Here is a 13,432-nt window from a genome sequence, read left to right on the forward strand (position 1 = left end):
CTTCACTGACTCCCTGACATACACACACAAGCGCATACACGCCAAAACACATACACGTGCATGTTCACACACACACACACACACACACACACACACACACACACACACACACACACACACACACACACACACACACACACACACACACACACACACACAATCACCCTCCCGTCCACCATGGACCTCCTACATGCCCCTGAGGCTGCTCTCGACACTGCAGGCTCTCGACACTGCAGGCTCTCGACACTGCAGACTCTCAATACTGCAGACTCTCATCACTGCAGACTCTCATCACTGCAGACTCTCATCACTGCAGACTCTCATCACTGCACAGACCCATATAAAACACACGCCAAGACCAGATAAGCCCTGAAGGTCTCCTTCTAAATGACACTGACACATCCCTCCCTTCTCCCAAAGTTGAAGAGGGTGAGAACTCATATCTGTCAACAAGGTATAAGAGTTCAAGAAGTGGCTAGGGGTTAAGGGTTTAGGATGCAATGGTTGCAACATATGCCATGGGACAAACAGATATAGATAACTGACAGTTCTCTCTCTCTCTCTCTCCATCTCTCTCTCTCGCTCTCTCTCCATATCTCTCTCTCTCTCCGTCTCTCTCCATATCTCTCTCTCTCCCTCTCTCTCCATCTCTCTCTCTCTCTCCATCTCTCTCTCCATCTCTCTCTCTCACCCCCCCCTCTACTTTCTGACAGGCAGGACCCAGTCCCTTGTACAGTCCCTCTCTCCTGTAACTAGCTTTCCTGTCCTGCCGTTCACAACAAAAGCTCTGAAAATACAACTCTGGCTGGCGTCTAAGGTCTTTCAATGGCCTGCCTGGCAGCCTACTGGCCCATCAGGCAGTATGTTGGCCTCCAGGCAGATGTATGTACTGGTAATAATAATCAGGCAGTCTGTTGGCCTCCAGGCAGATGTATGTACTGGTAGTAATAATCAGGCAGTCTGTTGGCCTCCAGACAGATGTATGTACTGGTAATAATAATCAGGCAGTCTGTTGGCCTCCAGGCAGATGTATGTACTGGTAATAATAATCAGGCAGTCTGTTGGCCTCCAGACAGATGTATGTACTGGTAGTAATAATCAGGCAGTCTGTTGGCCTCCAGACAGATGTATGTACTGGTAATAATAATCAGGCAGTCTGTTGGCCTCCAGGCAGATGTATGTACTGGTAATAATAATCAGGCAGTCTGTTGGCCTCCAGGCAGATGTATGTACTGGTAGTAATAATCAGGCAGTCTGTTGGCCTCCAGACAGATGTATGTATTGGTAATAATAATCAGGCAGTCTGTTGGCCTCCAGACAGATGTATGTACTGGTAGTAATAATCAGGCAGTCTGTTGGCCTCCAGACAGATGTATGTACTGGTAATAATAATCAGGCAGTCTGTTGGCCTCCAGACAGATGTATGTACTGGTAGTAATAATCAGGCAGTCTGTTGGCCTCCAGGCAGATGTATGTACTGGTAGTAATAATCAGGCAGTCTGTTGGCCTCCAGGCAGATGTATGTACTGGTAATAATAATCAGGCAGTCTGTTGGCCTCCAGGCAGATGTATGTACTGGTAATAATAATCAGGCAGTCTGTTGGCCTCCAGAGAGATGTATGTACTGGTAATAATAATCAGGCAGTCTGTTGGCCTCCAGGCAGATGTATGTACTGGTAGTAATAATCAGGCAGTCTGTTGGTCTCCAGACAGATGTATGTACTGGTAATAATAATCAGGCAGTCTGTTGGCCTCCAGGCAGATGTATGTACTGGTAATAATAATCAGGCAGTCTGTTGGCCTCCAGGCAGATGTACGTACTGGTAGTAATAATCAGGCAGTCTGTTGGCCTCCAGACAGATGTATGTACTGGTAATAATAATCAGGCAGTCTGTTGGCCTCCAGGCAGATGTATGTACTGGTAGTAATAATCAGGCAGTCTGTTGGTCTCCAGACAGATGTATGTACTGGTAATAATAATCAGGCAGTCTGTTGGCCTCCAGGCAGATGTATGTACTGGTAGTAATAATCAGGCAGTCTGTTGGCCTCCAGACAGATGTATGTACTGGTAGTAATAATCAGGCAGTCTGTTGGCCTCCAGACAGATGTATGTACTGGTAATAATAATCAGGCAGGTAACAGAACACATTCCACTGTTTGAAGGGAGGCATTTCAATTAAATTATAAACACATCCTCTCATGCTAAGGCTAGCTGCTAGAACCAGCCCTACTGAGACCTATTTCAGACTCCACTCAGTCCAACCGATATGATGACGAGCTGAATTGTGGAGGAAAAGTCCTTTCATAATGTAGGCCTGCTATATTCCACATGTGCTGTGTTTGTGTGTTGTGATAATCTAAGGAAATGTTATTGCTATGTTGATCTGATAGGAGACACAAGACAAGTTTAACCATTGGTGATTCAATAAAGTTAACTGAATTTGCCAATAGGAAATGTGGATAAAACAGACAGACAACATCAGTAATAACATATATGAAACTTTGTCTAATGATAAAATGACCAATGACATAGGCCTGTATCTGCACCCCAACATAGGTGTGAGTGATGTAATGAACCCTGTATATAAGTCAAACCAAAGAAAAGCCCATTGGCTATTTAATTAGTGAATAGGAGCAAATGTTTCTTGGAGCAACAGCACCAACATGAATCATATGGTTAATAGAAATCATAGTTGGTATATGAGCTAGACCTTCCATTACCAACACAGGTGTTTAAAAAGCCAATTATATAATTATCCATTTCCATCCACAAGACAGACTTGGGGAAAGCCCAGATTTGATATATGGCGGGTGGCCTGTGTAAATAGTGGCTCATGTGAACTCAAACAGTTTGTGCCAGCGCACTCTTGTAACCGAATCTCCCCTTCAAAAGAGCCAGAGACAGACAGCTAGATTGCTCTCGACAAGAGACAACCACCTCCAATGAACATGACTGCGGCAGAAAAGCTGTGCTCGCTGCACCCTGTGCGCCGCATGCGCCTATCCGTTTACAGCCACCGTTCAACGCGCCGCATGTCCCTATCCGTTTACAGCCACAGCACCCTGAGTACCATAAAGCCAGCATAGTGTGGGTGACAACTGCTAAATAGAGTCCGGGAAAATAAATACCGCGGTGAAAGTCCACCTTCTATGTCACATGTGTACACTACAGAGTCAGACGCGTCTTATCTCGCGCTGGTGTTTTCGTTATCAGTTCCCAAGTAGGATGCACCACTTTCTGTTCCAGAAAACCTGGCCTTCCCTCATCCCTGGCCTCGAGTACAAATCCGGGAGCATTTCCTCCACGAGACCCTGCCTTAACACGCTGTCGTTGTTGTTTGTTTGTCTGTTTTCAATGAGCTAATTAAAAAGACCCAAATGACTACATATAATCCCCGCCAAATGTCTCCGGGCCGAGCAGCGGGGCACAAAGCCTTTTACGCGCTCGGCGCCGAGAGCAGCTTGACCAGTCAGTCCATTCATTTCATAGCAACAGTTGTTGAAGAAGCATGCTGACTGGCTGCTGAGATCCCAAGGTAAGAATGATACGGAGAGCACCACAGGCTCCAGCAACTCCCACTCAGTGAATCAAGAGAATAACTAAAACATGCATTTGCTGCCGCTGAATCAGTAACACTATCCAATCGGGTATGCCCAAATAATGTCTGCTGCGTCTGTACGACCTTCATACATTCGGTATCATCGTTCTTTCCCCTAGTCAATTTTATGACACCGTTCTAAGTGACTTATAAATACAAGTAAACACCTTTCTGGTATCGCCCAGTGCGACAGATTGGGGTTCGAGCAAAGTTCAGTGGAATGGAATCACAGTTCGTGTGCGTGAAAGTATCAAGAGACAGAATTTACCTACGGGGGCGTCTATCTCGGAGTCCAATAGCCGCTGGAGGTCGCTGATGCTGTGGATTTCGCTGTGGGACAGTCTCTCTATCAACTCCTGCGGGACTTCCTACACACACACAAAATCAAGACAAAACGATTACAATGAAGATTAAAGACACACATGGACTGTAAAAGAACGCATACATTGCGTCATTATCTATTATTGACTTATTAATGCAGGTTAATGGAGAGGAAAAATGACGCAAAGGTGTGCCCATTACAGCATGCATGTTCGGCTCTCTGAGTCTTGTTCATAGGCCGTCCGCTACACTTGCACTTGTGACTTGTTGCGGATACTAGGTTTCTCTCTAAAGCTGGAAGGAGTGTTCGGCCTCACAGCGACAGAGCCTAGGCTATTTATATATCCCAAGTGCGGTTCCCATGAAAGCGTTTGGCTGGCTCAACCATAACGTTGTCACAGTTGGCTCACGCATAAACAGATTTGGATCGACCGCCAAAAATAAGTCAAATATGTTTCTTGGTGCAGTTACAATGCTTGTTTCTGAAAGCGTTCTATGCAATGCATTCATATGGCAAGTGGGGTGGTGCTGATATTGCAAAACATTTGTGTCGCCTCAGGGCTACAAGTTTGCTTCTTGTTTGTTCGTTTTTTAGCAGATTAAATAGCACAAAAAAAAATCTAATAGTCTTTTATGACTTAATATGCACAAAGTCAGCACAAAATGGTTGAGAAAGAACATTTTATATATAAATACAAGTAGACCTAATATGTTTGCAAAATCAAAATAACGTGTATCCAAAATATGCTAAATCTATGCACTTTGTGACAAGTACCGTATTACTCAATTGTTAAGTCTATAAATAGTTGTGTCCCACAACTTGTAAAACAACATGCAACAATGTCGACTACTGGCAAGCAAAGCCCCTTCTCCAGAACAAATGCGCGCTAAGGACAGCACCAGGACCCCGAAGTCCCTAGACTACCCTCTACCCATTCGCCCCCACACTCAACCCCGCAAAACGACCCCCCGCGCCAGCAAGAGTGTGACAGCGAGAGAGAGAGGCATGCACTGTGCCTGACTGTAGCCTGCCACCATGGATAGTCTTATTCAAACCCGTAGAAAGTGGTTGCGAAAAGCCCTTATGTCTATCATACCTCAGCAACAGCATTCAGCAGGTACGATGTACAGAGCAGGAAGTAGCAAAGTACAGGTCTCATCTCCCTTTAATTCCGATTTCCCCCAAAACAAGAAAACGTCTCCTGCTGTAGGAGCCGCAAAGTCGCTCCTGCCCGCGGATGATCAAGAACCATCCCTTGGGGAGAGGAACATGTGAGTAGTCCCGTTCAGTCGCCCGCGGTACAACTCCCAAACACTTGTTTGGGGAACTGTGCGGGTATCTGAAGTGCTTTGAAGTAGGGTAGTTGACTGCAATGTAATTCACATTCGTGCGCGTCCGCCACTCCGAGCCCTCTCTCCGTGACAGAAGTAGAGCAGACAAAAGGACATGGCTGGCTCCTTAGACGAGTTGAGCAGTAAGGCAATCCCAACAGAAGACCTTGGCAATCATTGCACTTGTTATCGAACCCCCAAGGACGAGTAACTTGTTAATAAGTCTTCTTCAGAGGTTGGAAAACATGTGTAACAGTTTCCCTTGTTCTCAAATATTTCGAGTACTATACCCAAAAATTATGATTTATACAATGAACATGAAAAACCATGACATTTAAATATTTCAACAACAAAAAGTGCGTCTTTTTTAAATGGTACAATCCCAGGTTTAAGTCCCGTAATGAAAACCAAAAATAGAGAGGCGGAAATAGCTCTGTAAAAAGTTGTCCGTGTGTTCTATCCAGTGAATGCTTAGCTTGCAGTGGGGAATAGAGAGCTCGACAGGTCCGTCTCTGTGTTGGACTCTGGAGTGAATAAAGTTTCGAGCGCACCGGAGCCGCTGAATATAGTGAGCTCGAGCTGTGGGAGTTGGGTGAGCCGCGTGCCCGATGCGCCTCCCCTCGCGCTCCGGTGGTACTCTCCCATCAATTCACTAGGCCAGGGAGCTGGTTGGTTGGCGGATGATTTAAGAATATATCCTCCTGTACCTCCTACCCCCACCATGACGTCACCTACAAACAAACACACGTATATACTATTGATTTTGCTACATATTAACAAACTACATCTAAAATAAAGAATTGAACATAATAAAAATATATATATTTAATGATGATGAAGATGATAAAGCCCATGCCTTTGACCATCACTCATCTTCCTTATGATACACAGAGAGTAACCAACTGTTACAACACAGTATCATGCATGTGAGTGATCCATTTAACAAACTTTTATCCAAGCCTATGTCACTCAAATCATCACATCAAATGTTATTTGTCACATGCTTAGTAAACAAAAGGTGTAGGCTTAATAAGAATAGCAAAAATCACTGAAGCTGGAGACTCATATCTCCGTCTCTAACTTTAAGCACCAGCTGTCAGAGCAGCTCACAGATCACTGGACCTGTACATAGCCCATCTGTACATAGCCCATCCAAAGACCTCATCCCCATCCTTTTATTTTTTTGGGCTCATTTGCACCCCAGTATCTCTACTTGCACATTCATCTTCTGCACAGCTATTATTCCAGTGTTTAATTGCTAAATTGTAATTACTTTGCCACTATGGCCTATTTATTGCCTTACCTCCCTTATCTTACCTCATTTGTACACACTGTATGTAGACCTTTTTTCTATTGTGTTATTGACTGTGTGTTTGTTTATTCCATGTGTAACTCTGTGTTGTTGTTGGTGTCAAACTGCTTTGCTTTATCTTGGCCAGGTCGCAGTTGTAAATGAGAACTTGTTCTCAACTGGCCTACCTGGTTAAATAAAGGTGTTCTCAACTGGCCTACCTGGTTAAATAAAGGTGTTCTCAACTGGCCTACCTGGTTAAATAAAGGTGAAATTTAAAATAAAAATAATAATAATAATGTCTGAGAGTAAGACCATCAGTTTAAAGCCCCAGTGCAGTCACAAACATCATTTCCTGTGTTATACAGTGGGGCAAAAAAGTATTTAGTCAGCCACCAATTGTGCAAGTTCTCCCACTTAAAAATATGAGAGAGGCCTGTAATTTTCATCATAGGTACACTTCAACTATGACAGACAAAATGAGGAGAAAAAATCCAGAAAATCACATTGTAGGATTTTAAATGAATTTATTTGCAAATTATGGTGGAAAATACGTATTTAGTCACCTACAAACAAGCAAGATTTCTGGCTCTCACAGACCTGTAACTTCTTCTTTAAGAGGCTCCTCTGTCCTCCACTCGTTACCTGTATTAATGGCACCTGTTTGAACTTGTTATCAGTATAAAAGACACCTGTCCACAACCTCAAACAGTCACACTCCAAACTCCACTATGGCCAAGACCAAAGAGCTGTCAAAGGACACCAGAAACAAAATTGTAGACCTGCACCAGGCTGGGAAGACTGAATCTGCAATAGGTAAGCAGCTTGTTTTGAGGAAATCAACTGTGGGGGCAATTATTAGGAAATGGAAGACATACAAGACCACTGATAATCTCCCTCGATCTGGGGCTCCATGCAAGATTTCACCGTTTTGGTGGGATGGAGTTTTGGCCTGTCTTGTGACATCACCATGTGATCTAATGAGTTATTAGACCAATAAGAAAGAGAGTTCCATTTTCAGTTTCCCCCTCCCCATTCAGACCACTCCCAGACAGTCCTAGCTAAATTCTTGCTTGAGAAAATGGAGGGGGGGCATTTTTATTGAAAACAATCACAATAAGGTACTTCATTGTTACCCAGAAATAATTTGATATTGAGATAAAGATGGCTGCATTGGACTTTTAAACAAGAGGAGGAACCCACAACCCACTGTCTGGTTAACAAGAGGAGGAACCCACATCTCACTGTCTGGTTAACAAGAGGAGGAACCCACAACCCACTGTCTGGTTAACAAGAGGAGGAATCCACAACCCACTGTCTGGTTAACAAGAGGAGGAACCCACAACCCACTGTCTGGTTAACAAGAGGAGGAACCCACAACCCACTGTCTGGTTAACAAGAGACTGACTGGTCTAAACTTGCTCAGAGGAAGTCACCATTCACTCTAGAGTAGAGGGGTTTATTTGGGAGGTCCTGGTTGGAAAAGCCCTTGGGGGCATGGTTAAAGTCCAGGACATCCAGGACTGGACACACCACCACTGGCCACAGGTGTGACCTCGGCCTCAATGCTTATATCAGAGAACAACTTCCCTATAGCCTGAAATACAAAGTGAATATCACTCAGTTTCCCCATGGTTTCACTTCACAAGTTAAATAAACAGGGTGGCCCTTATGATCACAACTTCTTCCCAGCCTGAAATCCAAACCAAATATCTCTCTTGTTTCACATCACTGACTCAAGTGAAATAGTGGCCCCCAATTTCACGATAGATTTGCATCGCAGCAAAAGGTATCACAGCAACTTTCCGAGCCTGGAATATAAACCTAATATTGCAACCTAATATTTCACCTGAATAAGGGAAGTGAAAACAGAGAGATATGGAGAAAAAGTTAAACAGAGGGAAAAAAATAGAAATTGAGAAAAAGGGTAAATATTCAGTTTGGATTCCAGAGTACAACCTTCCTGCATACATACTACTTGACCTGTAGTCATTAAACTCTAGGCTACTACAGTAACATAGTTATTTCTCTGCCATATGCAGCACCTTCCCCCATAATACTTGTCATGGCAGTGGTTGCTCATGCCCCCATAGCTTTCTATTGCATAAGTCAGGCCCAGAGAGATGAGAGATGATGGGTCCTGGTATATGACTAATGACTGATGAGCAGGTTCCTTATATAGCCCCCATGAGGTCGCCAACGTCATACACAGTCATCTCTATTACATCACAGGTCAGAGGTGGGGAGTAGAGATGGGGAGAGGAGGTGGGGAGTAGAGGTGGGGAGTAGAGGTGGGGAGTAGAGGTGTGGAGTGGAGGTGGGGAGTAGAGGTGGGGAGTAGAGGTGTTGAGTAGAGGTGGGGAGTAGAGGTGTGGAGTAGAGGTGGGGAGTGGAGGTGGGGAGTAGAGGTGGGGAGTAGAGGTGGGGAGTAGAGGTGGGGAGTAGAGGTGGGGAGTAGAGGTGTGGAGTAGAGGTGTGGAGTGGAGGTGGGGAGTAGAGGTGGGGAGTGGAGGTGGGGAGTAGAGGTGGGGAGTAGAGGTGTGGAGTAGAGGTGTGGAGTGGAGGTGGGGAGTAGAGGTGGGGAGTAGAGGTGGGGAGAGGAGGTGGGGAGTGGAGGTGTGGAGTGGAGGTGGGGAGTGGAGGTGGGGAGTAGAGGTGTGGAGTAGAGGTGGGGAGTAGAGGTGGGGAGTAGAGGTGGGGAGTAGAGGTGGGGAGTAGAGGTGGGGAGTAGAGGTGTTGAGTAGAGGTGTGGAGAGGAGGTGGGGAGTAGAGGTGTGGAGTAGAGGTGTGGAGTAGAGGTGGGGAGTAGAGGTGTGGAGTAGAGGTGGGGAGTAGAGGTGGGGAGTAGAGGTGGGGAGTAGAGGTGGGGAGTAGAGGTGTGGAGTAGAGGTGGGGAGTAGAGGTGGGGAGAGGAGGTGGGGAGTAGAGGTGTGGAGTAGAGGTGGGGAGTAGAGGTGGGGAGTAGAGGTGTGGAGTAGAGGTGGGGAGTAGAGGTGTGGAGTAGAGGTGGGGAGTAGAGATGTGGAGTAGAGGTGGGGAGTAGAGGTGGGGAGTAGAGGTGGGGAGTAGAGGTGTGGAGTAGAGGTGTGGAGTAGAGGTGTGGAGTGGAGGTGGGGAGTAGAGGTGGGGAGTAGAGGTGGGGAGTAGAGGTGGGGAGTAGAGGTGGGGAGTAGAGGTGGGGAGTAGAGGTGGGGAGTAGAGGTGTGGAGTAGAGGTGTGGAGTGGAGGTGGGGAGTAGAGGTGGGGAGTGGAGGTGGGGAGTAGAGGTGGGGAGTAGAGGTGTGGAGTAGAGGTGTGGAGTGGAGGTGGGGAGTAGAGGTGGGGAGTAGAGGTGTGGAGTAGAGGTGTGGAGTGGAGGTGGGGAGTAGAGGTGGGGAGTAGAGGTGTGGAGTGGAGGTGGGGAGTAGAGGTGGGGAGTAGAGGTGTGGAGTAGAGGTGGGGAGAGGAGGTGGGGAGTAGAGGTGTGGAGTAGAGGTGGGGAGTAGAGGTGGGGAGTAGAGGTGGGGAGTAGAGGTGGGGAGTAGAGGTGTGGAGTAGAGGTGTGGAGTGGAGGTGGGGAGTAGAGGTGGGGAGTAGAGGTGTGGAGAGGAGGTGGGGAGTAGAGGTGGGGAGTAGAGGTGTGGAGTAGAGGTGGGGAGAGGAGGTGGGGAGTAGAGGTGTGGAGTGGAGGTGGGGAGTAGAGGTGGGGAGTAGAGGTGTGGAGTAGAGGTGGGGAGAGGAGGTGGGGAGTAGAGGTGTGGAGTAGAGGTGGGGAGTAGAGGTGGGGAGTAGAGGTGGGGAGTAGAGGTGTTGAGTAGAGGTGGGGAGTAGAGGTGGGGAGTAGAGGTGTTGAGTAGAGGTGGGGAGTAGAGGTGGGGAGTAGAGGTGTGGAGTAGAGGTGTGGAGTGGAGGTGGGGAGTAGAGGTGGGGAGTAGAGGTGGGGAGTAGAGGTGGGGAGTAGAGGTGGGGAGTAGAGGTGGGGAGTAGAGGTGGGGAGGTGGGGAGTAGAGGTGGGGAGGTGGGGAGTAGAGGTGGGGAGGTGGGGAGTAGAGGTGGGGAGTGGAGGTGGGGAGAGGAGGTGGGGAGTAGAGGTGGGGAGTAGAGGTGGGGAGTAGAGGTGGGGAGTAGAGGTGGGGAGTAGAGGTGGGGAGTGGAGGTGGAGATTGGAGGGAAACTGAGAGGTTGTAAGAGAAGATAGAGGAGGAAGAGAGGGGGATCATCACAGAATAGATGAGAGGAGTAGAACAATAATAAGGTGGAATGGTGAGATGAGGATAGGAACGGAAAGGAGATGAGAAGAGTAGAACAATAATAAGGTGGAATGGTGAGATGAGGACAGGAACGGAAAGGAGATAAGAGGAGTAGAACAATAATAAGGTGGAATGGTGAGATGAGGATAGGAACGGAAAGGAGATGAGATGAGTAGTAAGAAGTCTGGGGGGGGGGGGGGGGGCTGGCAGTTCTTTCCATCTAGCCCCCTCTCTCATTCTCTCCATCTAGCCCCCTCTCTCATTCTCTCCATCTAGCCCCCTCTCTCATTCTCTCCTTCAGTCTCCCCCTCCACTGGTTATTTAACAACATGTTTACTGGCAACTGAGGTCTGTGTACCTAACAACATCAACCCCAATAAATAGTTTTATGGAAGCTGGCTGCACAGTAAACCTGTGGCCATAAAGACGTGGCGGAGGAGAAGACATGTTCTCTGAGTAAGGAGATGACTCCTGTTTCTCCCCGGGCCACACATAGCACAGCTCCCAACTGGGAGGAGGGAAGAGGGAGTGGGAAAAGGAAAGAATTCCTGCTCCGGAAAGTAGTGGATGTGGTGGATATGAGTCTGTCTGACCTGGGAGTGTGGAGAAGAGCAGAGAATTATAAATACTACAGAAAATCCACCACTTGACTTGAATGAGAATGTCCGTTCTGTCAGTCCGTCCGACCTGTGGATGCGGAGGAGAGCAGACAAATAGAATGACAAGTCAGTGTTGCTGAGTCAGTGATGGATGGACCTCTTGGCCGTGGTCTATTTATCAGTAGGCGTTGTAACAAACACACTATCTTGACCAGAAGACTATCTTCCTCTCAGCTCAGTTCATCTAATACTCTCAACCACCTGGAACTGAACCCACGATTCTCATACTATAGACGTGTCAGAGAAGACACAACCGATAGAGGACAGGAATGCTATATGTACATACCCAGCGTAATCCCCACAGTCATCATCACACTCTAGTTGACTAAATACCACTAAGTTCAACCATCCATGTCTGTGTAGAAGATCATTTTCTGTTATCCACAGTTCTTTACCGTAGAAATGTCAGGCATTTTACAGTGTAGCAACACAGACATTGTGCTGATTAAACAAAGGAGAATGCTGGCATTCCTTGTCAAATCAAATCAAATCAAACTTTATTTGTCACATGCACCGAATACAACAGGTGTAGACTTTACCATGAAATGCTGACTTTACAAGCCCTTAACCAACAATGCAGTTCAAGAAGAGTTAAGAAAATATTGACCAAGTACTGTAGACTAAAGTAAAAAGTAATAATAAAAAGTAACACAATAAGAATAAGAATAACGAGGCTATATACAGGGGGCACCGGTACCGAGTCAGTGTGCAGGGGCACAGGATAGTTGAGGTCATTTGTACATGTAGGTGGGGGTGAAGTGACTATGCAAGTGACTATGCAATAAACAGAGAGTAGCAGCAGTGTACAAAAGGGAGGGGGGGGGTCAATGTAAATTGTCCGGTGGCGATTTTATTAATTGTTCAGCAGTCTTATGGCTTGGAGGTAGAAGTTGTTGAGGAGCCTTTTGGTCCTAGACTTAGCACTCTGGTACCGCTTGCGGTGCAGTAGCAGAGAAAACAGTCTATAACTTGGGTGACTGGAGTCTCTGACAATTTTATGGGCTTTCCTCTGACACCACCTATTATATAGGTCCTGGATGGCAGGAAGCTTGGCCCCAGTGATGTACTGGGCCGTTCGCACAACCCTCTGTAACGCCTAACTCAGATGCCGAGCAGTTGCCATACCAGGCAGTGATGCAACCGGTCAGGATGCTCTCAATGGTGCAGCTGTAGAACCTTTTGAGGATCTGGGGACCCATGCCAAATCTGTTCAGTCTCCTGAGGGGGAAAAGGTTTTGTTGTGCCCTCTTCACAACTGTCTTGGTATGTTTGGACCATGATAGTTTGTTGGTGATGTGGACACCAAGGAATTTGAAACTCTCGACCCGCTCCACTACAGCCCCATTGATGTTAATGGGGGCCTGTTCGGCCTGTCTTTTCCTGTAGTCCACGATCAGCTCCTTTGTCTTGCTCACATTGAGGGAGAGGTTGTTGTCCTGGCACTACACTGCCAGTTCTCTGACCTCCTCCCTATAGGCTGTCTCGTCGTTGATCAGGCCTACCACTGTTGTGTCATCAGCTAAATTAATGATGGTGTTGGAGTCGTGTTTGGCCACGCAGTCCTGGGTGAACAGGGAATACAGGAGGGGCCTAAGTACACACCACTGAGGGGTCCCAGTGTTAAGGATCAGCGTGGCAGACGTGTTGTTGCCTACTCTTACCACCTAGGTGTGGCCCGTCAGAAATTCCAGGATCCAGCTGCAGAGGGAGGTGTTTAGTCCCAGAGTCCTTAGCTTAGTGATGAGCTTTGTGGGCACTATAGTATTGGACGCTGAGCTGTAATCAATGAACAGCATTCTCACATAGGTGTTCCTTTTGTCCAGGTGAGAAAGGGCAGTGTGGAGTGCGATTGAGATTGTGTCATCTGTGGATCTGTTTGGGTAGGTATACGAATTGGAGTGGGTCTAGGGTTTCCGGGAGGATGTTGTTGATGTGAGCCATGACCAGCCTTTCATGGCGACCGACGTGAGTGCCACGGGATGGTAATCATTTAGGCAGGTT

The 13,432-nt window shown here is 47.0% G+C and overlaps 1 protein-coding gene across 5 annotated transcripts in view; it reads right to left on the reverse strand.

Moving 5' to 3' along the window:
- The window catches only part of LOC110518436 (platelet-derived growth factor subunit A-like), a 39,624-nt gene extending 33,756 nt beyond the window's left edge, over nucleotides 1–5,868 (reverse strand). The window contains exons 1-2 of one of the 5 annotated variants that reach the window (XR_005035191.1): nucleotides 5,018–5,868; nucleotides 3,868–3,967 (exon numbers count right to left, since the gene is read on the reverse strand). Coding sequence is in view for 1 of the 5 variants with exons in the window: in XM_036939075.1 (XP_036794970.1) it covers nucleotides 3,868–3,967; nucleotides 5,018–5,080 (163 nt within the window). In the remaining 4 variants the exon portion in view is untranslated. Of the gene's footprint in view, nucleotides 1–3,867; nucleotides 3,968–4,121; nucleotides 4,326–5,017 lie in introns of those variants that run through there. The other 4 variants (XR_005035189.1, XR_005035192.1, XR_005035190.1 and 1 more) reach the window with 4 other exon arrangements.
- Nucleotides 5,869–13,432: the final 7,564 nt, after the last annotated feature.

This window comes from Oncorhynchus mykiss, chromosome 12 (assembly GCF_013265735.2).
Source record: "Oncorhynchus mykiss isolate Arlee chromosome 12, USDA_OmykA_1.1, whole genome shotgun sequence".
In the NCBI taxonomy this organism is placed as follows: Eukaryota; Metazoa; Chordata; class Actinopteri; order Salmoniformes; family Salmonidae; genus Oncorhynchus; species Oncorhynchus mykiss.